The sequence below is a fragment of the Chiroxiphia lanceolata genome, chromosome 22 (genome assembly GCF_009829145.1).
Source record: "Chiroxiphia lanceolata isolate bChiLan1 chromosome 22, bChiLan1.pri, whole genome shotgun sequence".
Lineage (NCBI taxonomy): Eukaryota > Metazoa > Chordata > Aves > Passeriformes > Pipridae > Chiroxiphia > Chiroxiphia lanceolata.
In genome coordinates, this window is record NC_045658.1 from 7,253,348 (window position 1) to 7,279,911 (window position 26,564).

The 26,564-nt window shown below is 57.5% G+C and overlaps 1 protein-coding gene across 1 annotated transcript; it reads left to right on the plus strand.

The window, feature by feature from the left end:
* Nucleotides 1-3,308: 3,308 nt before the first annotated feature.
* On the plus strand, nucleotides 3,309-26,471 carry TP73 (tumor protein p73). Its single transcript, XM_032708821.1, has 14 exons — nucleotides 3,309-3,412; nucleotides 4,513-4,608; nucleotides 5,273-5,396; nucleotides 9,951-10,196; nucleotides 20,641-20,827; nucleotides 20,943-21,058; nucleotides 21,582-21,691; nucleotides 22,092-22,234; nucleotides 22,558-22,646; nucleotides 22,971-23,095; nucleotides 23,251-23,405; nucleotides 23,509-23,641; nucleotides 24,411-24,504; nucleotides 26,053-26,471. Exons 1-14 carry the CDS (start codon nucleotides 3,402-3,404, stop codon nucleotides 26,371-26,373), a joined length of 1,950 nt encoding a protein of 649 aa, XP_032564712.1. The 5' UTR covers nucleotides 3,309-3,401; the 3' UTR covers nucleotides 26,374-26,471.
* Nucleotides 26,472-26,564: the final 93 nt, after the last annotated feature.

Here is a 26,564-nt window from a genome sequence, read left to right on the forward strand (position 1 = left end):
CTTGGGAAACAGCCCCAGGGGGGACGGGGGCAGTGACAGGGACGCGTGTCCCCACCACGCTCCGGATCCCACGCGTCCCTTCCCGGGGGGAGCACACGGCTTCCCTCGCCCCTCCGCTCCGAAACCCCGCATTTTCGGGTGGCAGCAGCCCGGCTCCCGTCCCAGTGACAGCACGGTCCGGGTGCGACCCACCTCCCTGCTCAGGGACCACAGCCACCATCATCTAAAAATAAACCTCGCGATCAGAGAAACGCTCGCGTCTTGTTTTCATTGCGGATTATTTGGGTTCCAAAAACCAGTTACAGGCACTCCGGTGTATCTGGGGTGGGTAAACGCACCAGTTTTCTGGCCCGTGGCAGAGGGACAGACGCGACAGCCGCCCTGCCGCCACCACCTGCGGTGTCCCTGCCCGTGGAACAAAACGAGCTTTAAGGTCCCTTCCAACCCAAGCGCTCCGATTAAACCCCCGCAGCCGCCTCGGGCGAGGTGCTCCCTGCCCTGGAGTCGCTCTGGCACTGGTGACCAGCTTAATTCCCCGGCACGCTCGGCTGAGCATTCCCCACCCCCTTGCAACTGCCTCCTGTTCCAGGAAGGAGCGCACGAGCTTTCGCCTCACTTTTCACACAGCTTTCAGCAGCTCCAATGTCATTGCCTAGGCGACCGGGACGCTACTAGATCGTAGTGCAGTAAATAACATAGATCCTCTATCCCAGGCCACTCCTGTCTGCGGGACACCTCCGGGGGAACTCGAAACGCAGGTAGGAGGAAAAAACCTACAAAAGGAAACCCCTTGCTATTCGTGTGTGCGAGTTTCTCGGCAGGACCCTCTCCCGAGCACTCGATAACGTGCCTGGAAGGTGATTCGCGGCCACTTGGCTTCGTGGGCTTGTTACACAGTGTTGAACTGTCTTGGAAAGTTTGCTCCCGAGTGCCTGAGATTGGAGTAAAAACCGGCCCAGCCTTGAGTGGGAGAAGCAGTGGAGGGGCTGGATCCCGGTGGGATGCAGGAGCTGGCTGCCACAGGGTCCCTGCACAGCGATGAGGCTGCCAGGGAGGGAGAGAAAGCGGCTGCCTCAGCCTCCTGCCCCGCCACGAGCTGCCTGTCAGTGACTCCATCCAGAGAGGATTTCTGTCCAGCCTGCCTCCTCCTTGGAAAGTAGATAGTTAATAACCTGCTGCACCCAAGGAGGGCTCCTGAGATTCAAGTGTGCTGCAGGAAAGCTCACTCACTCGCTCTTCATTGCTTTTATAAACCTCATTTTGCAGGTGTGGATTTAATAATCCTGGACAAACTAACCATAGCATGGGGCAGCACTGGCACCCTGGGACTGGCAGCATTTTGCAAATATTGAGTTGTTTGCTGTGGGCTGGATAAGCCCAATGGGTCTCATTGTGCAGAGGAGAGAAGGTCCAGGACTGGTTCCCAAGCCATCAAGCTTGGAGTGTAAGAGATAGCAATGGCTCTCAGGAGTCCTCCTTTCTCAGGATGGGCAAAGAGTCCTTAGGAATTACTCATAGCCCTGTTATACAGAGTTTGGGCATTTATCTCCCTTTAAGGTGGCTGCAAAATGCCATCACATTTCATCCTGGGCTGGAGTGGCAGCACAGCACTGAATTTGTTATCAATAGCACTGGGCATTTCTAGGGGCTCACCCCGAGCCTTAAAGCTGATGGTGAGATCAAAGATGCTCCCTCTAGAGAGTGCAGAAACTCAGCAGCCGGGCAGGGCTGTGAGACCCCTTCACTTTCCTCAAGTGCTGAAAGAAGGAAGTTGGGTTTATAATCATTCTAAGAATATATTGGGGTCTGTGGTCAGAACACGAACCGTGAGTGAACTGCAGTTGGATATACAGAGGTTCATCAGCTCTGCTTCTCCAGGGTTCTCCCATTTTGGGGTGGCTCTTGGGACCTTGGTGTGTGTTTTTCCTTATCCCTCTGTCTCTGGGGCTTGGGGGGAAAGAGCTGCTTCAGCTGGCCTGGGGCTGACCTGGCGTTTCGGATGTAGCCAAAGCCACAGCAGTGTGGAAAATTGAGTACACTGAGCTTTTCCATGCTAATCTTTGGAAATTACTCCAGTGGCAGTTCACAGGGAAGGGGCATGCACGGCAGGAATCAGTCCCACTGCGACCCAGCCGGGTCCAGCAATCCCAGGGGTGGCAGCCCTGCCATGGGCTGAGTCCCAGGGCGAGGGGAGGTGGTGATCACCTGTTCTCAGGCTTTCTCTCCCTGCTCCTGGCCTCTTTTCCCGTGTGCAGTTTCCCTGCAATGCCCTGACTAGCAACAGAGGGAAGCAGCAACCCAGCAATCGCTGGAGCCGGCTTGGGGAGGTGCAGGGAGAGCAGCTCTCCCTGTGAACACCAGCAAATCCCACCTGCAGCCTTGCATCCCATCACCAGCCCCTGGCTTTGCATGGTTTGGTCCCTCTTCCTCTAGAAACCTGCAATAAATCCAGTGAAGGTCCCTCCCGAGCTGTGCCAGTCATGCCAAGCATCTCCTGCCACCTCCCTGCAGCCTCAGGGTGGAAGGGATGGAGAATTCCTTGCTGCCCTTCCCTGGGCAAGGAGATCTTCATTTTAATAAGCAGTTTCAGGTCTCTGGAGGTGATAAATCCTCCCGGTGGGGTCTGACTGCAGAACTCTTACTGGCAGAAGTGGGGATGATACCCCAGGTCTTTGGTGTGGGAAGCTGGTGACAGCAGGGAGTGGACACAGTTAGGGCAGAGCTGGAATAGCCTCCAAACTGGGGGGCTGGAAGGGACAGGGAGCTGAACATGAGGCTCTAAGGCTCTTCCCAGTTCATCTTTAATTTAGCTGTGCCACAGGGCTCCCACTTCTTCCCACAGGGTGTCTTTTCCTTCTGCTGGATCTCACCATCACAGTGGTTTCCCACCTCCCCTGAACGGGAATGTCTCCACCATTCATTGTGCAATGGGGCTCTGAATGGCACCTCCTTTCAGATGGAATTGCGTCAGCACCGTGCCAGTTTTGGGGAACCCTATTTATAAGTCTTTTGTGATTCTTTACCATCCCAGATACCCTGTGCCAGGCTGTCAGTCTCGCTGCAGAGGTGCTTTTCTGGGATGAGCTGGGATCCCAGCAGAGGGATGTGCCTTAACAACACCGACCTCCGCAGCTTCCCTTTGTACTCTGGAGTTTAGAGCTCAGATGTGAGAAGCTGGCCTGGCTTTGCATGCGCAGGTTGTGCTTTGAAAGAGAAAGGGAACTTCCAAAACGCCCTTAAAACAGTCAGATTTCTTTCCTTTTGAGAACGAGAGCAGCCACGTGGTTAGAGCTGGTGTCACCCGTGATGACCACACAGCCGGGGCGGTGCAGAGGTGCTTTCTCTGCTGGAGGGAAAGGCCTGGCTTCTTCCTGAAGCTGCCCCGGGCCAGGGAAAGCAGCATGGACGCAGGGTAAGGCCACCAGCAGTCGCCTGCATCTGTTCTAGGCTTTTCTTTCTCTCAAAGCTGTCGTGTAGGTACTTTCGTTTCTCTGTGTGTCACACGTGGGGCGAGGAGGGACGGGAGGACACCAAACTCTCCCTGTGAGCTATCCTGGCATGGGGCCCATGGCACAAGGGCCCTCCTGTGCTGTGGGAAACCCTCAGGGAACGGCAGCTGTGGATGTTGTGTCTCGTAGAAAGCAGCTCACGGGATCTACTGATGGGGAAAGCTACCCTGCTTTCGTTTTAGCTCCCTTCCCTGCAGGCACCCAGCCCCAGCTGAGTCAGAGGGGCCTGGGAGATCCTGAGCATCCCTCAGTCCGAGAGGGGCTGCCCTCGACTCAGCAGCTCCCACCCCAAAAGCAGGAAGTTTCAGGTTTTCACTATGAGATGTCGAAGCTGAAACGAGACACTAAAACCAGCGCAAGTAAAAGGAGCAGCCAGATGTGCCTGAGGTACATCCACGTCAGCCAGGGCAGGGAAGCACTCCTGCTGCTTCCAGGGACTGGGTAAGGGAGGAGGAGGACGGTTCTCTGGCAGAGCTGCCCGCCCAGGGAGGCAGCGTGGGGCTCAAGATGGCTCTGGGAGACTCCCCGCTCCGGCTGCTGGGCCAGAGAGGCTCCGGGAGCACAGGGAGAGCTGAGCTGTGTCCTGTGCTTCCTCCGGCACCTGAGAGAGGCCAGGAAACACTGCCCAGGGTGAGGGGAGGGCAGTGGGCTGAGGAGGACTCCGGGTATGACTGTGCACAGCCCTCGGAAGGCTTTGGCTGAGGAACGGGCTGTCCCGCAGCTCCCCGGATGCACCTTCTGGCCCAGCTCAGGTCACGCCCTGCACACCCCCGGGTCTGCAGCTGCTGGGGCTGGGGGGCTCTGTCCCCACCACGGGCCCTGGGCAGCTCCAGTCTCTACTGCAGTGAGCTGGGCTTGGGGGACTCCTGCCCTTGGCCGGGTGCTTTGTTGGCATGAGATGGCTCAGCACGGCACAGCCCAGCACGGCACGGCACTGAACAGCCCGGCACAGCCTGGCCCAGCACACTGACAGTGCTAACCTGCTGCTTCTCTTTGCCCCCAGAGTGGTTTATCCTCTGTCGGAGTCCCCCTCTGCCAAGATGTCCCAGTCACCTCCGGCTGACGAAGGCAGCACGTTCGCCCACCTCTGGAGCACTCTGTAAGTGGGGGATCATTGCCCGGGAGGGGTGTTCGGAAGCAGGAGCAGACAAGTTCCTTTTGCATCCTCTGCTCTCCACAGAGGCCTTTGCCCCACTGAGAATTTTGCTCCTGGATTCCACCCTCTCTGCTCAGCCCATTTCATTTGCCAAAGTGTTGTTTGAAACCAGCACACAAACACACATGGCTCTGTCTCATGGAGGGCTCCTTTTTTTGCTGCAGTGCTCCAGGGCTGCATGGAGATGGTGTCAGGGCCAGAGCAGAGGTCCACTTAACCTAGGACCCTTCATTCCAAAATTAAACATCTTCCAGCCCCACCAAGATATTTGCAAGTTTTCTGGCCTTTGAGCCTCATGCTCTAATAAATCAAAGGAGAAGGACTGTCCTTCGTTCCATCCTTTCTCCCTTGGTATCCTCTCACAGAAAGACATCCCAAGGTGACAGATATGCCACAGGAGCTGGGTGGATGCACAGCTTCCCAAGTCTCTGCCAGGCAACAGTTTGCCTGAGCAAAGCCTGCTCTGCCACCTGGGAATCAAAGCAGAGGATGGAGAGAGGGGTTGGGAAGGTGACAAGGTTCAAGAGGATTGTGAGTTGCTGGGTGGTGGTGGTGGCAGGGGTGTTGGAGAACTGGGAAGATGACTGTGTCCTCACCTTCTCCTCAGGGAGCCAGACAGCACCTACTTCGACCTCCCTCCAGCCACCCACGCCGGCAGCAATGAGGTCTCCAACCAGACAGAGGTCACCATGGACGTCTTCCAGATGAGAGGCATGAACGACTCGGTGATGGTGAGTGTGCTCAGGTGGCACAGGTGGCACCTGCACCAGACACAGACTCGATTTCCCCTCAGGGGTGGGTTGGGGGCTCTGGGGGAGGCAGTGGGGAGAACAACCACTGCAGGTGTGGCACTGCTGGCACTGGTGCAGGGTCTGATCACCTGTGGCACAGGGCTCAGTAAAACCATGGCTACTCACTGCTGGACAGTATCTCTGCACACAGCAGCAGGGGCTCAGCACTGTAAGGGCAGCAGAGCTCGGGTCCCACGACAGGAACAGGGGGTCATTCGCTCTGGTACGAATGGTGCGTAGTTAAAGCCCATCCTACAAGCCTTTGCCTCTGTCAAAGGCAGAGTCTTGGAAAAGCACCGTGGGTGTGTGAGACATGCAGGGCACTCGTGCCTGTTTGGTGCCCCGAGCAGGTTTGCCTCCCGGGAGCATCCCTGCAGCCGCTCCGGCTGTTGGCAGCATCCCCCTGCAGAAAGCCGCCGTTTCCCTGCAAAAAGCCGCCGTTCCCTCCCCGACAGCTGCCTCCCCTCCCCCAGCCCCTTTTCCCTCGCTTTCCGCTCGCTTTCCCTCCTTTCCCAGCCTCTGCCGCAGCGGGCAGGAGCCGGGCAGAGGGCTGATAATTGGGGCTCTGCCCCTCGCTGGGCGGGCGAGCCCTCGCCTTTCCCCTCGCTCCCGCTGGGACCGAAGCCGAGCCCGGCAGGGTTGGTGCAGCCCGGGGCGTGTGACAGTAAATGCACGGGTAACAGGACACCACTGGACTGAGACAGAGGCAAGAGGGGAAACAGTGGTGCAGAGACTGCTCAGTCCGTGCTGATTCCTGCTGCTCGTGGGGCTCAGCACCAGTACCAATGCTCGGTGACTTGGAGCAGGTCACCCCAGTGCCCTGGCTAGCCATCTCTGCCTATCTATCCCTATCCATCCCTGTCTATCCCTCCATCCATCCATCCATCCATCCATTCATCCATCCACACCCATCCATATCTATCCATCTAGGCAGGGATAACTCCATATCACTGAGACACGGAGCTCTCACAGGGTCACTGCATCATCTGGCCAGTGCAAGCACGGCCACATCGGTGTGCTGGTGACAGGTGCCAGCCAAGCAGGTTTCCAGCCCCATGTGGCTGGAAGAAGCTTTCAGGAGTGGGACCAGGGTGGGTTTGATGGTGGAGTTGGACCCCCGCTCTCCCTGCAGTGGGAATGGTTGGTATCGCCCAGTCCATCACTGGGCAAGCTGGGGCCTGCCCTGTGCTTTAATGAATAGTCATGAGGGACAGAAGGGGTGGGCCCCGTTTTGTTGTTGGATGCAGCAAGTTGACAGAACTAAGGGAGATGAAAAAAGCCCAAGAGCCAACAGACGGCGGCACACGGGTGGCCAGCGCAGCATCCCTGGCGCTGCCCGCCCCGGCCCTGCTCCCACACTGCCCCTTCCACCCACCATCCCACCATCCCACCCCGGCTCCTCCATCGCCACCCCGACCCCATGACTCCCGGGGCAGGACGGTTCCCCGCGCTCCGTGAACCCCAAGACAACTAAAATGCTGTACGTCAGCGACCCGATGCAGCATTACACCACGGTAGGTGCTGCTCCTTAGGGACGGGGTTTGCCTTGCTGCTTTTACTGGGATTATCCCCCGCTGCTGGGGCACCCACTCCAGCTCTGCCAGCCCAGCCTTTGTGCTGTGGCCCAGGATGCTCCAGGGGTTGTCCCAGCATGAGCCTGTCCCCAGCCCATGGCTGCAAGGATGAGCTGGGGCTGCTCCAGCCCCGCTCCTGAGCCCCCATCCGTGTCAGTGCAGGATGCTGCAGCCTCGGCAGCTCCCTCACTGGTCCTCTGGCTTTGCCTGATCCGGTGCTGGCAGAGCCCAGGGTGTGATTTAAACCTTGGGTGAAAGGAGTGCAGGCTCCTCATCCATGTGCACAGTCACGGGGGTGTTGGCTGGAGCATCCACCCCAGGAACACCTGCGGTGCTGGACACCCCCAGCACCAGTTTGTTGTCCACTGGGGATCTCCTCAGCCGAGCCCACGGCACACGCCATGGCCCCAGGCAGGCTTCCCTTCCCTGCTGGAAACCCCTGGGAGGGCAGAGCAGGTGAAGTGGTACCTGTGCTGCAGGTGATGTGCTTTCAGCCCTGTCCTTGGGTGCTGAGGGTGCTTCCTCAGGGGTCTGTGTCTGTCTCTGACGTTCAGAACAGTCCGGCTCAGGCACAGAGGCAGTCAGAGATAGGAGGAAATTACTTCATTCCTCTTTTTTACCTTGTGTGTGTTGCTACCAAGCCGTGTGTCCCGGGATTGTTGGGGTTGTTCCTTGGGAGGTCGTTGCTGCAGTTGTGTGTGTGTGTGTGTGTACAAACATGTGTGTGTATGAACATATTTACACACATACACATAAACACACCTGCCTTTGATTTGTCTTTTAAGGGAATGTTTCCATAATTTTGTCAATTTTGAACAACAAGTTGGTCATTTTCCCCCTGCACCTGACTGGGTCTCTCTGCCAGTGGATTCCCAAAGCCCTGGTGCTCGGGAAGCTGTGTCACCTGGCTGGCAAAGGTGGTACCCTGGGTCTCATATCTCACCATTTTTCCCGGGGGAAGTTCTCTCCCATGCAGGGGTCAGGATGCTCTGCTCAGTGGAGGGTCCCCACTCCCCTGCCCATTTATGGCTTCAGCCCCACACAGTCCTGGCTCTAAGCATAAGAGAAAAACAGCTCAGTCCTGATACTCCTGGATTATCTGGGCTGTAGATCAGCCCTGTCCAGCAGCAATCCCTTCTCCTTTGCTGCTGCTCTCCTGGTTGATGCCTGAGCTTTGCCTGTGCCACCGTGCCAGTGCTGCCCTGCCCACAGTCCCCACAGCTGCTGCCCAGCAATTCCCAGCTGGAAGGCAAGGGCTTTCCACATGCCTGTTTTTTCCAAAGTTTTTCTCCAGGTGAAGCCCAGGATTATGGAAAGCTTGGCTTGTCTTTGGCTGGGCTATTTATAGAGCTGTGAGTAGGAATAGAGGGGTTTAGGCACATATTTTAGGGAGAAAATGGCTGGATGTGTAAAAGCAAGCCAGATCTTGTTCAGCATTCCTCCAGTTAGTCACAGGCTCCAACGACCTTGTGAGAGATGCAGGCAACAGGAGAACTTCCCTGGAGAAGGATGATTGCCTTTAAACCATTCCACATTGTAGACGGTTGGGTGAGGTTGGGATCCCAAGTTAAAACACGTCTCTTGATTCCTGAGCCGTGAGCCTTGCAGCCCTTTGGGGAAGGCTGAGCCTGCTGGCTGTGCCCACGGCTGCTTCCAGAGCTCTTGGCTTCCCAGAGCTGCCCCAGCGGGTGCTGGGAACAGGGACAGTCCTGCTGGGGCATGGGGGCAGTCGAGGGGGACCTTGTCCGTGCTCTGGTGTGGGAGCCAGGACAGCACACAGCAATGCACTGGCCACTGCCTGTGGTCACCGGCACAGCCCCAGTGGCCACCACAGCACCAGCCTCTGGGGCTGCCAGGGTGAGGGCAAGCCCTGAGCAACTTGGGAATTCCAGGTTTGTGGGCAAAAAAACCATCCTAATTGCTTTGAGAAACAATTGTATTTGGGTCTGATTTTCTGGTGAAATATTAAGGCCGCTTTAGCCACGCAGTTCTCAGGAATGTCACTGTACTTAGGCTGTGCCTGAGGGTAAAGGAGCTGCCAGCTCTTACTGGAAGTATCTGACAGTAGCTGGTCAGAAGACGAATAAGAAAAAAATTGTAAAAAGTCAGGATTTGGTCCAGCAGGTCTGGAATAGGAGCCAGGACGTGCCTAAATGGGTCTGTTTGCCCTGTGCCCTTCCTGCAGTGGCTGCATTGCAGCCACGCGCTTCGGAGGTTTGAGGTTTTCCCCAAATTAGAGCTGCATCAGACACTGAGAGCAAACATCCCACTGGGAAACAAGCTACAAACCACTGCTCAGGGCTGGCTGGCTCAGAGAAGCGCTCCCAGGAGTGATGTGTGGGTGTCTGTCCTTGACCAGTGAATGCAAGAGGGGCAGGTCAGAAAACAGGTCAGACACCCAGGACTGCTGTCACGACGGAGCAATGCCATTGCCAGGGACTGCTGGTCACCTTGCCAGGGCAGCTTCACTGAGCTGTGACACTCTGGCTGCTGGAAGGGCCACTGTGGAGCAGAGCCCTGTGTGCAGGACAGGGCTGTCACTCCCTGCCCACAGCAGGACATCTCCCACACCTGAGCGAGCCCCGGAACATCCCTGCCCTCTCCCCGCTGTCAGAACAGTGGCTTTCCCTAGGCAGGTGTGCTGGAAATCTGGGATTGTGGCACCCCACTGCCTCCAGTGATGATGGAGCACATCGAGGGGCATGATTTAAGTACTGGAGTCGATCCCTCACACGAGTGGTGACCTGTTGGAAAACCCAAGCCACCCAGACCAGCTCTTTTGGCTCCCCTCCCACATGCTGGCCCTTTAAGGAGGCTGTAACAGGACACCCCAGCCCTGGAGAAGGGTGGCTGAGGTTTCCCTGTCTCTAAACTGGCTGGTGTTTTCTTTTTTCCCTCCTCCCCTTTTCCCTTCCTCCAGTCCCAGTTCAATTTGCTGAACAACAGCATGGATCAGAGCATCGGCAGCAGAGCAGCCTCCACCAGCCCCTACAGCTCGGAGCACACCTCCAATGTCCCAACGCATTCTCCCTACTCGCAGCCCAGCTCTACCTTCGACGCCATGTCCCCGGCTCCCGTCATCCCCTCCAACACCGACTACCCCGGCCCACACCACTTCGAGGTGACCTTCCAGCAATCCAGCACCGCCAAGTCAGCCACCTGGACAGTAAGTTGCATGTCTTCTACCGTCCCTAGGGAGATGCTCACCACCACCCTCAGCGTCCTCACCGCCACCAACCAACCAACACCTCGGTGGTGGGGACGCTTGGCAGGGCAGCTGTGGGACACGGCCACCAGCCATGGGGACTTCACCTGCACGGGTGGTCCTGGGAAGCAAAACATGCAGGAAATATCCGTGCTTGCTTTTCAAGGGGTTTCTCCCAACAGCAGCTACAATGTCACTTCTCTCACTGCAATTCCCTAAACTGCAGGTAAATGTCCCCAAAAGAAATGTCCTGGGGAAGTACCTGCCTTGTTCTCCCGGTGCTTCCCAACACCTTTGCCAGCCAGCACTGTCAGAGGTGAGGCTGTGGGTGAGAGGGAGCTTTGCTCGCATCTCCCAGCGCCGTTCCCAGCTTTGCCGTAAATTCCTGCTTGTCATTTACAATCCTTTTCCACCTCGTATCAGAGGAGTAACTTAATCTCTAGAAGTCACGGCAAACGGCAGAGTAGGATTTTAACCACAGTGGGTTTTTAGTCGAGATCACATCGTGCCGTCTGCTCGTCTCCTCGGGAGCCGGGATGTGGGTTTGGTCCACGGCCGCTCCGAGCGCGCTCCCGCCGCCGGGCACAGGAGAGCTCCGCGGAGCAGGGACCCGGTGACAGGGGAAAGCGTGCAGGGGCCGCTGTGCTTTTTGTGGAGAAGGGTCCTGATTTCGCGTCCCTGGCTCAGCGCAGCGCTGTCCCTGCTGTTGAGGAAAGCGGCGCTTGCGGGCAGTGCCGGAGGCGCTCCTGCAGCGGGTGCCCGCGGAGCGCCCGGGAGAGCCGCGCACCAGCGCGCTGGAGCCGGGAGGGTTTTCTCCTCCGGGAAACACTGATTGAGCAGAAAGGCTGGGCTGGAGAGACCGACATCCCATGGGAACAGAGAGGGTTTCCTCCAGGGCTGCGGTTTGACATTGCCATGGAACGGGCAGAGCAGCCCAGGAGCGATGTGTCAGCCCCAGGAGTGATGATGACCTTTGTTTTCGGGAGGTGACGTGTTTAATTGCCAAGACAGTCCTTCCCACGGGAGATAAAAAGCATCCTTGGATGCTGTCATGCAGGGAGACCCGGGCAGCAGCCCGGGGGGTGCTGCTGCACGTGGGATGCTCCCGGTGTGTCCTGGTGAGGGTGCAGGAGGCGACGGGCTCCTGCATCCTCCCCAGCCGAATTGAACGCAGCCGAATTCCTGGCTGGAGCAGTCCAGCAGCTTCCCTGCGGCCGGTGGCTGGAGCTGCACAGCTGAGTCACACAGATCAGCGGCTTGGGACAGCACCGTGGTTAAACACGACCTGCCCTCGTAGGGGTGGTTAAGTCTCCACTCTTTCCACTGTCTTTCCTTGCGGGATGTTGCTCAGGGATGCATTTCATTAGGAACTGAATAAACTTGAGGTCCTTGGGGCAGGATGATGTGACTCCAGACTGATCCTATCCCTGCTGGGGGATAACTCCCATCAGTTACAGGATGGCTGTTCTTCCCAAGCCTTTATGGACAGTCAGGGCAGGCAGTCCAAGGTGTGTGGCCCCCTGAACCACAACACTGGGGTGGCTGCATCCCCCCAGAGCAGAATGGCTGCAAGGTCAGAACTCAGCAGCCCACAGTTCACTGCACTGGAGCTGAGCCTTGCAGAGACCAGCAGTGGGTTGGCACCCTGAGAGCACAGGGGATGTTTCATTTGAAACAGGGATTCCTGCAGCACTGCTGGTGTGGATGCAGCGGGTCTGTCTCGCCGAGGTGCCACGTGAGGAACAGTCCTGCTGCTGTGACAGCTGGTGTCACTGCATGCCCTCCTGGCGGGGCTGTCACAGACACATTTATTGCTGGAAGATGAGGCCACTGCCTTCCTCCCACTTGCCGTGAGCTCTGCAGTGCCACTGCCACACCCGAGGCTGTCCCGGTAAAGTGGGGAAAGGAGCTCAGCAAAATAAATATGTCCTCTGTTACCAGTCAATCACCACAGGTTTGTGACCCTGCACAGGAGCTGAGCACACACATGTAGCAGTCAGGAGGGCTGGGGACAGACGGGGATGTCTGGCAGCACAGTCACACAAAGGGCAGCAGCACTGCAGGACACACGTGGGCTGGGCCAGCACGTCAGAGGGAACAGCCCAGCCTGGCTCAGCCCTGTCTGGGGAAGCCTTGTGGCTTTTGGGTACCCTGGGGTTCACTGCACCAAATGATTTATGCCAGGGTGGTTGATCACTTTACATCAAGCTTCGACCACAAGCCTGGTGGAGCCAACGTGCTGGACAGCATTTCAGAGCAGCAGGGAGTCCTCTGTGCTGCAGGAAGGCTCTGCTGAAGGTCTCTTGCAGTCTGGGGTCAGATCAGGGAGGATCCAGCCATGAAGGAATGGACAGCTGGTGTACAGGCAATGCCAAAGCAAGTAGTTCATGCAAGTCATCTTGTCAAATGATTTGGGGTCATTTTTGATACAATCATGAGCTTTGTTAATGGAAATGTGTAGCTCAGTGGCCTTTTGGTTTAACCTCTCTGGAAGATGTGGTGTTGTCCATCCTCCTGTGCATAGGAGGGGAGGCTCCAAAGGATCTTGAGGGTCCAGAGCAGAGTGTTTGGAGGTGAGCTGGCTGCTCTGGGATGGTTTGCTCTGCAGGGCTGGTCACAACACTGTCACCTGGGCAGGGAAGCGAGGTGTCTGCACACATGATGCTCCTGTCCACACTTCAAACCCTCTGTTGACAAAACAGAAATTGTTTGGGAGGGAGATTGTGAAGAAGATAAAAAATATGGTGCAGATGCCTTGTGGGGTGATACCAGGGAAGTGTTCTGCAAGGAAGGTCTCCCCGAGAAGAGCAAGGGTGGCTCGATCGTGGTGTGCCCAGGAGATGGTTCCTCATAGCAGCCAGCTCCTTAATCAAACAGAAAAAGATATAATAAGATCCTTAATCTAACAGAAAAAAAATATAATAAGATCCTGCACTTGGAAGCTGAAGCCAGGCAAATTCAGACTACAAACAAGGTGGAATTTTTTTAGCAGTGAGGATAATTAAACATAGGAACAATTTACCAAGGAATGCAGTGGATTCTCCAGCTCCTGAAGGATTCAAATGAGGAGTCTGCATATCTCCTGAGAGATAAGCTGTGCTTTAGCAGACGCCCTTGGCTTAATGCAGGAGGAGGAAGAAGGAAGGAGTCTGGGGACAGCAGTGTGGGGAATGGGCCCAGAGCATCATCAGCTGCTCTCTCTTGCCTCTAAATGCTGATTTTCTAATTTTAGGAAAGGGGTGAATGGAGAAGGGGCAAAGCCTTGGGACAGGGGTTCAGGGCTCACGTTGCTGAGCTCTGTCCTTGCAGAGGGACGCTGGGCAGCAGTGGGTGACACTGGATGTCCCGACCCCCCGGGCTGGGCTCTGAGCACCACACGTCACCACCAGCTCTGGACCGAAGCAGCGGCTCTGTTCCGTGCTGTGGGAAGCCCTCCAGGCTGCTGCCACCTCCCTTTCATTTTTAATGGCCTTCTTATCGCAGAGAGCAACGGCCAGATGCTGAAAATAAGGTTTTCCCTGTAGGTTGGAAGCCCCCCTCTGGTAGGCTGCTCCGGCGGGGCTGGGAGGAGGACCGGGAGCTGCGGCGCGGCAAGACGGGGCACGCCGGCATCCTGCCTGCCCGCCGGGAGCCGTCGGGCTCCGGGAGCCCGGAGCTGCCCGGACACGCTGCAGCCGCAGCCGATCGCGGCGCTTTCCTCGCCGCAGCCCCTCGCCGCAGCGGCCAGCTGGTAACTGATGGATAATTAGGATTTTTCTCAAGTCGGGTTGGTGGCAGAGCAGGGCTCCCTCCCCGCCGGACGCTGTCACGTGTGCCAGACCCGCAGAAGTGTTAATGGGGTCTTTGGCCTCCCGTGGCTGGGCTGCCAAGGGATGTGGGGGCTCGAGCCCACGGTGTGGGGCAGCCATCCAGGCCTGCACGGAGCCCCTGGAGCCAGGGGGAGATGGACAAACCCCCAGGCTGTGCAGGCAGGGGGGGTCTCTGACACAGGCACAGGGAGGTCCAAACCACATCCAGGGACTTGCTGCTGCTTCAGGGAGCAAACAGCAGGTGAGGGAAAGGCTGGAGATGTTCACAGCTAAGGGGAGCTGCTCCTGTTTCCATGGATGGCTGGCCAGCAGTCACCCACAGCAAACTGGATCCCAGTGCTCAGCCAGGGGGAGATGGCCACGTGGAACTGGTTCCAGTTACTCGTTAGATCTTGCAGCTGGAGCGTGGCCACTGGAGAGCTGAAATGCTTTGCCTGATCCTAAACTGAACGAGGAGGATGGGAATAATTGATGTGGCAGGAGGCAGGTTCTTTGCTGGTTGCTGCCTGAAGCTCTTTGGGGAAGAGATGGTTGTAAAGACAAGGGAAAACTCTTCAGGAGCATCTATAGACTACAAGCCCACTCTTCAAATCCTCTCTGGCACTTCCTCATATCCCACAGAAGTTCCTGTCCAACAGCCATGGCCTGGAGATGATCAGGGGCCATGCACAGCTTAGGACACTGCCTCTGAGCCACAAACATCTCTGGTTCTATCCGAGCAGCTGGGCAGATGAGTGTGGATATTCTGGCATGCTGGAAGTAGGGAAGCAACCTCAGCACCAGCCTGCCCAGAGCCCATTGAAGCCAGCCCACTGGAGGCTTTCCACCAGCTTTTGCAGGGTGTGGATGAGGCTCCAGGAGCTCCAGACACAATGGAATTAAGAAAAAAGGCAAAGGAATTCGGTGTGCGATGTTCCAACACGATCCTGCTATCAGCTCCACTATCTCAAATGTGTCTGGAATGCACAGGTCAAGGGAATGACTTACTGGCAATGCTGCTCCATCGGGAAGGCAACGCTCTCCAGCAGGAGAGGTGGGAGAGAGTTGGGAGCCCATGACCTCTGGTGCACAAGGGAGGGGGGGAGAGATGCTGGTGCACCCTCAGCAAACCCACTCTCTGCCCGTGGCCACTGCAGGCAGCGGCTGTGGGAGAGCAGGAGGAGCAGCTCCCTCCTCACGGCACAGCCCTGCCGGGATCTCCAGAGCCAGTGCTATCCCTGAGCCCAGCTCTTGCTGCTCTGGTTTCCATATTTTTGTTCCCAGCAACAATTCACAAGCCCAGCTCAGCCTCCTCTTCCCTCCCCTCCCAGCCTGCCCCTGCATCCAGACTTGATAATGCACGTGTGAAACAACCTCCAGGCTGGATTTGCAGCTTCCTTTTTGGATGAGAGGGAGCTCCGGGCCGGCTTGATCAGGGGATCTGAGCATCCAATGCACAGAGGGAGCCAGACCTAAGAGAAGAGATTAAACACCCCAGAGTGCCAGCACTGGCTCAGCAGTGACTGAGAGCAGCCACAACCCCGGTAGTTATTTTAAGGATATGCACACTGGGGAAGGCAGGGAGAGGACTCCTTTGGGGGTGAACCAAGGGATTTCAATTAGCAGTTGTGACATGCCAATTAAGGTAGAAGGATGCAGGCTGGAGCACATGCAGCCTCCCTGTGCTGCTCTGCTGGGGGGCAGCCCCAGCCCCAGGACCTCAGTGGTCTGGGGGACCTGAGGGTAATCGGGGTCCCCTGCAGCTGAGGATGGCTGGGGGGAGCAGGGGACTCTGCTGAGACCCTGTGTCCTAAGCACAGTTGGTGGTGACTTGGTGTCACCCCAGTGCACCACAGCTGTGGTGTAGGGACCACAGGCACAGGGAGGTGGGGGTTGGAGCATCCCTTGCAGCATCCCTGATCCATCCCTGCTGTGGTGCAGAAGCTGGAGAGGCAGGGACACAGGTACCAGGGCACCCCTTACAGCCACGCCCAGGGCAGTGCCCACACTTCCCAGCACACCTGTGTGCTGGACAGGTACCTCAGGCCCCGCTGGACACTCTCCTCTCCTCTCGAGCATCATTGATGCGCTGGCCATCTTCAAACCCAGCTCATAGTAAATGAGCAACAAAGTAGCTTTGGGGAGGAATTTCCAGCTCAGTGAGGAGTTTACAGGCCGGTGATTAAAAAATGGTTATTAAAAAAAATTAGACAGAAAAAGAATTAGCTCTGCAGTCGGCACGTCCTCCAGGATCTGCCGTAACAGATTCGTCCGAGCCGGTTAACGGTATTTGCGGTTTGCAAGATGCTACACGCCTGGGGAAGATGACAGACACGTTATTATCACCTCTGGGCTGTGATCTGCCCGAACCTGTCCCAGGATGCAGCTCCGCAGCTGCTCGCTGGGGAGCACAAGGAAATTAGCAGCCGGAGGCAGCACTTTTCTTCTCTCCCCCTTGCCAGGCCAGTGGCTTTATTGGGATCCATTGACTGCAGCCCCGGACACGTCTTGAGCAGAGCTAATGAGGAGACTGGAATGTAGGAGAGGAGGAGGCTGGTAGGGAGGAGGGGGGGAGGATTTGTGGAAAAAGTAATTGTTGAGCAAATCATTTCCTTCAAGAGGGAAAGGAGGCCTTGGCTGCCTCCCGAACAGGCAAGTCTAGACGCTTCAGTGTCAACAGTTGAAGATAAATAAGATTTTATCAGCTCCGAATCTGTTGGGACACATCCTCCTAGCGGTTCTGCTGCCCGTGCAGGGCCGGGCGAGATGGACTGTGCCGGGAGGTCTGTCCAGGCACAGGATTCAGGCTGTTTTTTGTGCAAGGCTGTCATCATCCATGGGGAAAACCACCTCTTCCTGCGTGGGGAGGCAGCCCCAGGGCTGAGCACTGCAGTGGCCTCTGGAGCGGGTCCTGGTCCCTGATCAGGGTGGGCAGCAGCGGATGCTGAGGCTCCACGTCAGTGCTGCATCCACAGCCCTTTGTGGGGCATTGGCTCATTGGGATCCTGTGGTGTGCAGAGCACACCTTGGGGCAGTGGCACCAAGAAAACCATGGTAAAGCCTCACGGCAGCCAATGGCACCAGGAGCTCTGTCCCTCGGCTGGATTTGTGTCCTGTTACACCTGGCACTGGTGCACTGAGGTCTCATCTCACCAAAGAAGCAGCCACAGCTCAAACACATCCAAAGACCCTTTGTGTTACCAAGCCCTTAGGGAAAGAGCTCAGTGCTGATATGCTGCTAGGGTTTAGATAACTTGGCTTTTCCAGTTATTCCTAGTGTTCTGCAGGATGGACAGCAGCAGCAGGGAATGGATAGAGATGGAGCTGGCATTACGGTGTCAGCCAAGCAGCCAAGGGTGACACTGGAAGCTGCAGGAAATCCCAGAGGAATACAGGTTCTGTGTGTTTCCATAGGCTTCAGGGAGCCTGTCAGCACTGCTGCTGCTCTGGGCTGGTTGGAGCAACCCAGCAGCCACAAGCCACAGAAACCTGTTGTGCTCCTCAAACACACAATAACAGGCACTCTGATGTTTTCCAGGAACAGAGATGACCTTGGTACTAATGTAAGTGTGGAGTCAGACACCAGCAGCTCCCAGGGCAGAGCAGGGACTGAAAATACAGACAGGAGGTGTCCAGGGCAGAACATACCCAGGCTCCTCTGGGGTGTGAAAGGAATCCTGCTCCTGAAGTCTGAACATGCCAGGAAGGTGTCCAGGTGTCCCAAGATGTTGTTCCTGTGCCCGGCAGCGAGTTGGCAGCAGAGTGAGTGACCTGAGCTTTGTGACCCATGTGGCCAGTCTCGAGAGGTCAGTTTGTCCAAGAGCTGTGGAATGGGGAGGATGGGAGTGAACAGCCCAAGGTTCCACCGGTGCAGGTGGCACAAATGTGGTCATGGCAAACCAAGAGCCAAAGCACTGAGGAGGCTGCACTGGCCTGGGACTAAATCCTGGTGTTTTGATCTCTGGTTCCTGCTGTGCCGCTGTCTCATCCTGAAGTTGAGGACTGTGCAGTGCCTGTGCTCCTTGTGGCTGTGCTGGGAGGTACCAGGGCCTCAGGTGATGCAGCACAGCCTGGCACAGAGATGGGCACGGGGCAGATAATTAGCAAGTACAGATAACGAGGAGGAGAGAGGTGCCTGCTCAGTGGAACCTTGCTCAGTGCAGATTTGGCTGTCCCCTATGGAGAGGGTGCATTGCCAAGGGCTATTCCTGGCTGGAAGCACAGCTGTGGATGTAGAGCCTCCTGGGATCCCAAACAGACAATGCTGGTTCTCCTGGTGGCCGTGGCCAGGCTGGGTCTGTGGCACTGGGAGTGCTGAGCCCCAGCAGTGGCAGGACACAGGAAGGCTCCACGCTGTGAGGAGTCAGGAGCACGGCTGCCCAGGGCACAGCCCAGACTTTTCCTGCCCAGGATTATCAACACAGAGTTCCTTAAAAGAATGGTTTGTTAGAGTGGAGGGATCTTTGAAGGCGATCCCGGAGCTGTTGGGACATGATAAGGTTATCAGTGGAGACATGCCTGCACCTTCCCCCCGCAGGGAACTGCTCTGCTATTTAACTGAGATTTATCCATGTCATAACATGGTATAACGAGAGAATTTGTTACCAAAGAACTTGCCATAATGCACCTCTGCTCTTCCAGAGCAGTTATAGTTCCCAGGCATGTTGAGGGCTGCCCGGGAATGTCTACATGAAAGGATCCTTTGACAGGAGTTGTCAGTATTTTAACACCTGGCAAGGAAGAGCCCCCTCCAAATAACCCTTGTTTTGCCACAGTGGCTCCTCAAACAGAGGGCATTAAACCCCAGTGTGGTGGGCAAGTGGGTTCCCTGGGCTACAGTCACATGGGAGCTTCATCTCCAGCCAGGCAGGGGGAGTCACTGCATTCCCAGTGGAGCCCGTGGGCCTGATCCCTGCTGGGGATGTGGGATCACAGCTGGGAGCTAACCTGGCCATGCAGTCAGCATTATCCAGTGTCAGTGCAGAACTTGCCCATTCCAGTAGCAGGTGGTGTTTCCAAGGTCCCCTCTCCTGCTGGGCAAGTCCATGTACCTGCAGAAAGGAGGGTTAACTCTTGCTGCCGGGTTCAAGCTCACGTTATCCCTCCTGGTCACACCCTCCAGGGACCACAGCATCGTGCTGCTCTCCCCAGTGCTGAGCAGGCTCTGACTCCAGGACACCTCACTGTTGCGCCTCCAGGAGCTGGTACCTGCTGCCAGCCTGACCCAACACATCCCCAGACTGCAGGAGCTGCTGCTGTTTGCCTTGGGAGAGCCTGTGCCTTTTATGTCTTCCCAGAACTCTCCTGGAGACCACCTCAACGAGACAAACCTGGAAATGGTTTATCTCCCTTGCCCCTGTCTCAGTCCCTGAGGTGGTGGGAGCACCTCACTCAGGCACAGGTGGCTCCAATCCTGCAGCCAGGGCAGCAGGGCAGGGAGACACAGATCCTTCCTGCCTGATCCACAGCTGCACTGAAACACGCTCATGGCCAGGAAAAGTGGGGACTGGGCCATTCATGTCAGCCCCTGAATCTGCTCCCAGACCCATCTGAGCAGCTGCTGAGCCCCCCGATTTGGGCAGCCCCAGCTCAGGAATCCCCCTGCACCAGGAGAGCAGAGCAGAGCTGCAGCCTGGCTCCCCTCGGCACACCTGTATTTGGATGGCTCAGGACAAGCTTTAACATCCCCACAAATACTCTGCACGGTGGTATTTTTTTGGCAGCAGGCATTGTGTTGTGGGGATGAGATAAAATACCTTGAGCAGGAACATGCCCTGCCATGCAGGGACGGGCGCAGGGGTGGGCTCGTGTGTAGCAAACACATTCCTTGCGAGATGGAAAACAGCATGGCACGGCTGAGAGGGAAGGGAGTTGCACATCCCCACACCTGGGAGCCCGGGTAGTTCCTGGAAGGTGAAGGACATGTTCTCCTTCCCCAGCCCTGCTCTGGAGCGGCTCAAGCTGCAGCCCCAGGAGCTGCCCCCGTTCAGGGTCCTTGTGAGGGGAGTTTGCCTCCGAGCAAACCCCTCTGTGCCCTCACAGGGAGGAATTTGGTGGCCACAAGCTGTTTTCAATGCAGGAGTGGCTGCAGGTGCTGCCTCCAGTGCCACAGAGCATCCTCCTCCCATGGCCACCCCGGGCAGTGGTCGTGTCCCCATCGTGTCCCCACCATGTCCCCTCCACGAGCCACTGCTGCTGCAAAGGATCGAGCTGGGGTCAGGGCAGATCTGTCTGTGCCAGAATTAAACTCCCAGGTCCTGTATAATTAGCCATGACACTTTTAATGACATTAAGCACGATTTCCTTGGGCTGTGGTGTTCTCAGCCCTTGGTGCTCCCAGCTCTCCACTCAGCCACAAGCCCGGTGCGAGAACAGACTCAGGGAAATGTTTCAAAACGGGCTGAACGATGCCTGAACGAGGTGGCTGTATCTGCTTCACGTGGAAAGTGGACACCACACAGTGTGGGTGAAATGGGTCAGATTTCAGTATTTCCAGGGGAAAGGGAAGAGAAGGGAGCCCTGTGTTTACACCACAGTGAAGGAAGCCAAGGGTGGGCAGGGGAGCAGCCGCTGTCCCCTCAGTGATGTTCTCCTGACGGGTGTCTCCTGTTTCCCAGTACTCCCCCCTGCTGAAGAAGCTCTACTGTCAGATTGCCAAGACATGCCCCATCCAGATCAAGGTGTCCACGCCGCCGCCCCCGGGCACCATCATCCGGGCCATGCCCGTGTACAAGAAGGCAGAGCACGTCACCGAGGTGGTGAAGCGCTGCCCCAACCACGAGCTCGGCCGCGACTTCAACGACGGTGAGTTCCACCCTCCCCGGGCCCGGGAGCCACACACCCCCTGTGCCACGGCCCTCGTGGGCACACGATGGGCATCCTGGGCAGCCACTTCTCTAACCAGAGGTTTGCCTTGCAGGCCAGTCAGCCCCTGCCAGCCACCTCATCCGGGTGGAAGGCAACAACCTCTCGCAGTACGTGGACGACCCGGTGACGGGCCGGCAGAGCGTGATGGTGCCCTACGAGCCCCCGCAGGTACCCGGCTGCTGGGGAGGGGGCAGGACCGGCCTCTGCCTCCGGACAGGCTCGTGCCAGCACTGTGGGTGAACCCACGGGGACAAGGCTGCTTGGCAGGACACACGAGGCCAGAGTGTCCCCTTGCCCTGGCACACCTTAAGGCCACCTCTGCTCTCCCCCCCGCACTGGTGGCAGCTGCATTCAGCATCTGCATTCAGCATCTGCACCTCCCAGTCCTGTGAAGCATCCCAGAGCAGCCTGGGCCAGGGATGAGGGGTGCAAAGGGACATCCCCTCTAGTCCTGCTGGGCGGGACCCCACAGTCCTTGTACAGTCCCCTGTTCCAGCTGGGACCATCCCCACATCCCCTTTCCCTGGTGCTGCCCTGCCAAGGTGCCAGCCCTGTACCCTGTGCCCCTCTTCTTCGCTCCCTGGGGGAAACAAGTCTGCTTCCCCCCCTCCAGTTCTTCGCTCCCCAGAGTGTCCCTGCCTGCCTCCCCCCGTCACTCCCCGCTCAGCTCCTGCTCTCCCCTCCCGGGCAGGTGGGGACCGAGTTCACCACCATCCTGTACAACTTCATGTGCAACAGCAGCTGCGTGGGAGGGATGAACAGGAGGCCCATCCTCATCATCATCACCCTGGAGACGAGAGAGTGAGTGGCTGTGGGAGCAGGGATGGGTGTCCCTCCTGCTGTGGGAGGGCTGGGGGCCCTTGGGAAGGAACCCTCCCCTGCAGGGAGCACCCCCAGGGAAGGGGATGTGACAGCCCCAGCCCATGGCATGGGAATGTTCTCCTCTGCCAGCCCAGAAAAGGCTGGCATGGAGGGACCAGGGACCCAGCCCTCAGTTGGCTTCTCCCCTGCAGCTGGAGCCTTCTTCTGCCCCAGGAGCTCCTCTTCCCCAGGAGCCCGCTGCTGAGGGCCTCCATCCATCCCTGAGGATCCCTTCCCACAGAGGGATGGGAGGACACTGCTGGTCTGGTTTCTGAGCTGGACTGAGCCACAACCAACTTCCCGAGGGGAAACAGGGTCACTGATTGCTCTGTTCTCCCAGTGGCCAGGTCCTGGGCAGGAGATCCTTCGAGGGACGGATCTGTGCCTGCCCCGGCAGGGACCGGAAGGCCGACGAGGATCATTTCCGGGAGCAGCAGGCGCTGAACGAGAGCGCGGCCAAGAACGGCAACGCCAACAAGCGCAGTGAGTCCCCCAGGGCACCCCAAACCCCTGCACGCCTCAAGGTCGGGCTCCAATCCACACCCAGGCACAACACTTTGACCTTTCTCCACTAAATCTACGGTCTTATGAGTCAGATCCCTCCCCTCTCCCTGCAGAGCCCAAAGCTGCCTGTGCAGGGCTCTCATGGCCAGAAATATTTATTGATTATTGTTAATAACAAAGGGACACTCCAATGCCAAGCCCCGGGGGAATGGCTTTAGCATCCTGCATGGCTCGAGCCCGGTGCTCCCCACCATGCCCTGCCTCCCAGGACCCTGCCAACGCTCTTCCCCTCTCCCTTCCAGCGTTCAAGCAGAGCCCCCAGAGCATCCCAGCGCTGGGGACTGGCATCAAGAAACGGAGGCACGGGGAGGAGGAGATGTACTACGTGCCTGTAAGTGTGGGTGAGCTGCACAGGGCCAGAGCTCGGCTGGGGACAGTGGTGGCATTGTCCCCTCTGCCAGCAGCACTTTGGGGGGGATGTCAGGCAGGTCAGGGATGCACAGGCTCCCACAGGGCAGCAGAGCTGGGCAGAGACCCGGGAAACAGGAGCAAAAGCATCCATGGATGCACGTGTTCAAGGGATAGCTGGATCCTGAGCAGTCTCTGGCCACAGTGACAGTGCATTTTGCATTTCTGGGTGAAAAAAAGGGACCACAAGGAATTAGCCAGGTGGGACAGGGATACAGAAAAATCCTGGGCTTGTTCCCTCCTCCAGGTTCGGGGCCGGGAGAACTTTGAGATCCTGATGAAGATAAAGGAGAGCCTGGAGCTGGTGGAGCTGGTCCCGCAGCAGCTGGTCGATTCCTACCGGCAGCAGCAGCAGCAGCTCCTGCAGAGGCAGTAAGTCCTGCTGCAGCCCCTGAGACCCCACAGCCCCCGGGGAGGGGCAGGGAGCCTCGGCAGGGAGGTCTGATGGGCTGGAGGGGAGCTGCAGGCTGCGGCGGGGCAGCTCCATCCCCGGCCCAGGCTGAGCAGCACGTGCCCTCCCCGCACAGGAGCCAGCTGCAGACACCTTCCTCCTATGGACCCGTCCTCTCCCCCATGAACAAAGTCCACAGCGCAGGGATCAACAAGTTGCCCTCTGTGAACCAGCTGGTGGGGCAGCCAGCACAGCACGGCCCCGGCACTGCGCCCAGCCTGGGCCCCATGGGTACGTGCTCCCCTGGCCAGCCCCAGCACAGGGGCTCTCCCTCCCAGGCAGGGGGGGATCACGGCAGGGGGTGTCTAACAGGTCCGTTTGTTGTCCCTGCCAGGACCTGGAATGCTGAACAGCCATCCCATGCAGCCCAACGGGGAAATGAACGGGGGCCACTCGTCCCAGTCCATGGTGTCGGGGTCCCACTGCACCCCCCCGCCGCCCTACAACCCCGACCCCAGCCTCGTCAGGTAGGGAGGGCGCCCGGGGCACTGCCTGTCTTGTCCTCTGCCGTTCTTTGCTGTGTCCCTCGCTCTAACCTTCCCATCTGCCTGGCAACTGGTCAACTGGCCACCGGCCCCAACTGAGAAATCACTGCTCCCAATCACACAGACTGTTCCTCTCAGCTCAGCAACCAAAGCCCAGCTACCGACCAGCCAGAAACCCCCACTGCCCTCAGACACCCCCATGGGAACCCTTCCCTGGTTAGTCAGAAGTTAAATGCATCCAGACAAGGGTCTTGTCCTACATGTCCAATGGCAGTAGCTTTGTGAGCTTTCCCCTTCCCCTTCCTTCCAGCAACGCCTGGGAATGGGTCCATGTGGACTATTCCCATCAGGAATGCATTCACAGCTCTGCAGCTTTTTAATGTTTTGGTCTTTAAAAAGACCACAGATGTTTCTGCACCAGCATCCATGTGGGGCAGAGCCTGGCTGTGCTGCTCAGCCCAGGGCATGTCCTGACACCCCTCCCCAGTAGCTTGAGCTCCCTCACATTATTCTGAGTAAGTTCCTGAGCCAAAACCTCTGAAATCAGGAGAAAAACATATGTAGCTTTAGGAATGAACATAACCCCACACTTCTCTTTGACCTCAGTGGCAGTGGAGGTCCCACCCGTGGAGCTCTCTGTGTCCCCCACTCCTCCATGGCCTGACACAGTCTGTCCCACAGTGATGGTTTCCAGCACAGCTGTTGTTCATGAGAAGTTAATGCCACTTTATTTTCCAAACTTTTTCTGCAGTTTTTTAACAGGATTGGGGTGTCCAAACTGCATCGACTATTTCACCTCACAAGGGTTACAGAATATTTACCACCTGCAGAACCTATCCATAGAGGTAAATGCTTTGGGAAGATCTGTTCTTACCACTTGTTTCCAGCAGCTGTTGGTCTGAAAAGCAAAACCAAAAGTGTTTTAAGGGAAGGGAACCCTGTGCCCCAACCCCTCACAGAAAACATGTGCTCCCAGAGTTGCTGCCTCCCACTCCTGCAGCCTCGCAGCATCTCCTTCATGAAAACCACAAATCTCAGCTGGTTCCTCCAGACTGTCAGAAACAACAGAGATTAAAGATCCCCAGGCCAGAGCTCAGGGAGATTTTCCATCTAACACAAAAAACACAGCTGAGGTGCTCAGTGGAACACCCCAAATCCCACAGAGCCAGCAGGGACACCCCACTGCAGCTCAGGGAGGTTTAATCTGATCTCACCTCTTCCCCTGTTAATCTTTAAGACAAAAGAGGCTGAAATAAGGGAGTTGAGCCCAGGGCATTTATAACAAGGGAAGCCAGGAATGAAATAGCCAAGATCAGACAAAAGCTGGCAGGAAAAACACAGAGGGGATGCTGGAAGTACCTGTGTGTGCCCCAGAGCATTCAGCCTCTGCTGCTGCCACACAGCGGTGCCGGTACCTGGGTGGCACCAGAGCTGGGGCTTCCCCAGCCCGTCAGGGGAATGGGAAGAAGGAAAACAAATAATCCTAAACCCTTTGAGCCATGGCAAGCCCCATACATCCCAGAGTTGGTGTTTTGGCTGAGACAGAGCTCCTGCCCAACCCCATTTTGCCCCAGGCAGGTGTAGCAGCATCTCCACCTGGCAGCTACACCTACAGTGGGAGAGATGATGATTTGTCACTGGTAGCTGGGGCCAGTTGCGTAACCTGAGCCTGGTTTTGGACCATTTGCTGAACTAACTCCATGACCATCTGTCAGCTGTCCAAGGAAATGTTTGGAATGGCCAAAAACTTGTGTCAGGGCGCTGAGCTTTGTGTCCGAGTCGGCGTTTGTAGCTACTAATTGCATACTGTCTGTTCCAGTAACACTCCCCCGAGTCTCTGTGTTGGCACTAACGTGGATCCCTGGCAGGTTCCCACTGTGCCCGTGCCTGTCCTGGCCCAGGGCTCCCAGTGGGAGGTCACCCACCTCCCCTGGCTGTGTGAGCTCAGCCTGTGGTGCTGGGACAGCCCCTGTCACCACCCTGGTGCAGGGGGCAGGTGCTGCTCCAGCCTCCTGGGCCAGGGCTGGAGCAGAAGCCCAGGGGAACAGGCACAAGGATGCTTCACGTGCTGCTCTGAACCTGTGTCTGAGGGGAATGGTCCCCTCCCTGTCCTTCCTCTCATTTCCACATCGGTTTGATGTGAACCCCTCCCAAAACACATCTCTGACCTGCAGTGCTGTGGCTGAATAACTGGGTTACAAAAGAGGAATCACCTGGGGGATGATGCACCCACGGCCTCGCTGTCGTGACCTGGGGGAGGTCCAGCCCTGCCCCTTGGGTGCTCAGGCCTCGAGCCCACGTGCCCCCAGAGCATGACCGGGGGGTGCAGGGCTCGGTCCCGCTGGTACAGCCCCGTCCCTGCCGGCTGTGCCTCAGCGCTGCTGTCCTTCCAGGATCTCGGAGCACTGAAGATCCCGGAGCAGTACAGGATGATCATCTGGCGGGGTCTGCAGGAGCTCAAGCAGAGCCACGACTACGGGGCCCAGCAGCTGATCCGCTCCAGCAGCAACGCCTCCACCATCTCCATCGGCAGCTCGGGGGAGCTGCAGCGGCAGCGGGTGATGGAGGCCGTGCACTTCCGCGTGCGCCACACCATCACCATCCCCAACCGCGGCAACGCCGACGACTGGGCCGACTTCGGCTTCGACCTCCCGGACTGCAAATCCCGCAAACAGTCCATAAAGGAGGAATTCACGGAGGGAGAGATCAACTGAGCGGCTCCGGAGGCGGCAGCGAGAGACCAGGGGGGAGCCGAGCCCCCCATGAAATGTGTTTGCAGCCTCGGGCGCCTGGAGAAGGGTCATTTTGTTGTCCAAGGGGAACTGCGGGCCCTGAGCCGGGCGGGAGGCGCCTGCCCCGGGGAGGAGACTGCGGTGGCTTCGGCCGAGGTGAGGAGGAGGAGGAG